The sequence below is a fragment of the Echinops telfairi genome, unplaced genomic scaffold, assembly GCF_000313985.2.
Source record: "Echinops telfairi isolate 266 unplaced genomic scaffold, ASM31398v2 ScPeMD7_655;HRSCAF=1070, whole genome shotgun sequence".
In the NCBI taxonomy this organism is placed as follows: domain Eukaryota; kingdom Metazoa; phylum Chordata; class Mammalia; order Afrosoricida; family Tenrecidae; genus Echinops; species Echinops telfairi.
Genome location: NW_022104553.1, coordinates 17,915,392 through 17,916,880, shown reverse-complemented (window position 1 = coordinate 17,916,880; position 1,489 = coordinate 17,915,392). Strand labels below are relative to the sequence as shown.

The window sequence follows — 1,489 nt, the reverse complement described above, 5'->3', positions numbered from 1 at the left end:
AAAAGAAAGCAAAATGGGGTCTTTGCACAAACTCTTTGAAGCCCCCTCTTATTTGCGGCACACAGGCTGACCTGGATGAAAGAGTCCAGGTGGCACATGAGTGAAGTGTTCAGTTGCTAGTGGTAACCTCCCCACCAGCTGCTGGATGGGAGGAAGACCTCGTGGCCTGTGCCCTGGAAGATTACAGCCTTGGAAACCCGACGGGGAAGCTCTGCTGTGTTGAGGCTCTCTAGGAGTGGATGTGGACTTGGCGCATGACGCTCCCACCAGACGACACCCAAGGGAAGCTCAGGAGAGGAGACCGGCGGGGGGACCAGGGAGGAGAGCAGGTCAGCGCAGCCACCTGCCCAGAAGGCGTCCAGAAGGAAGGGCGCCAACTGCTCCGCTCAGGGTTGGCAGCTGCAGGGGGGTGGACCAGCGTCCACCTGGATGCGTGTATGGACAAAGTTGTGGGGGCCTGCTCACAACCAGAGGGAACTCACCTGAATGTCCAGCTCCACTTCTTCCCCAGGCTGATGGTCTGTCACAGCGGCATCTGAGGGGGCCAGAGCAAAGACATGTTACTTCTTGGTTAGATTCCCCAGATCTCACTGCCTCTCTTAGTCCTCGCTAGGGAGGCTGAAGCCCAGAGAGGGTGGGCGGGTGATGGGGCCAGGGCCACGCTGTGTCAGAGTGAAGCTGTCTTCCCTGCAGGACCCTGCAGGTTTCCAATCAGCCCCCCTCCCCCTTCTGAGGGCCTCCCATCTCCCATTCAGGTGGTCTTTCTCTCCTTACACGTGTTCTCTTCTTGGGTCTCAGTGGCTGCACCGGAGCTGAGGAAGGAGAAAGGAGCGTTGGGTGATGGACAGGCAGCTGTGGGTGGGGTCGGGAGGCCCAAGGACTTTGGGGAGATCTTACCTCGTTGGCAGGTCTCCGGCCTTGGACACAGCAGCACCTGTGGGGAGTAGAATCCAGCTTTCAGTCTGCCCTGGAGTCCTTCCCTGAGGGCTGCCTCCAAATCTACAGAGGCTCTAAGAGCCAGAAAGTTGACCCCTCCCCATTCTCCATGCAGAATTCAAGAGGAAACAGTTCTAAACACTAAGAGACAATAATTTGTGCTCGGATCTGAAATATTCTGCGCACCATTTCCGGTCTCTTCTCATGAGATAACCAAAGAAGGACAATCAAGGAATAGGAATCCAAGGTGATCAAAGAGTGATAAAGATAATCAAAGAAGGACGGATGAAAAGGGTCGATGAAAGGAGGAAGCGGGAAGAAGCTGTTGCATTGAACTGCTGAACGGGCAGCCATGCACTCTGTCAACCTGCCCTCAAATCGCCATGTGAAACAGCAAACCAAACGGAGTCACCAGACACTCGGACGGCGACCTTTACTCTTGGGGCGAAACTGTCCTTGTTTACGGGGTACAGTGTCCATTCAAGGACTGCAGAGCTACTCTTGGGGAGCCCCCAGCACGGAGAGGTCCAGTACGTCCGATGGCTTTATTGAA

The 1,489-nt window shown here is 55.5% G+C and overlaps 1 protein-coding gene across 1 annotated transcript in view; it reads right to left on the bottom strand.

Moving 5' to 3' along the window:
• The window catches only part of LOC101644531 (leukocyte immunoglobulin-like receptor subfamily B member 4), a 6,604-nt gene that overhangs the window by 1,377 nt on the left and 3,738 nt on the right, over nucleotides 1–1,489 (bottom strand). Inside the window, exons 4-5 of the mRNA XM_030886274.1 lie at nucleotides 483–535; nucleotides 268–377 (exon numbers count right to left, since the gene is read on the bottom strand). Of these exons, the coding sequence (XP_030742134.1) occupies nucleotides 268–377; nucleotides 483–535 (163 nt within the window). The remainder of the gene's footprint in view (nucleotides 1–267; nucleotides 378–482; nucleotides 536–1,489) is intronic.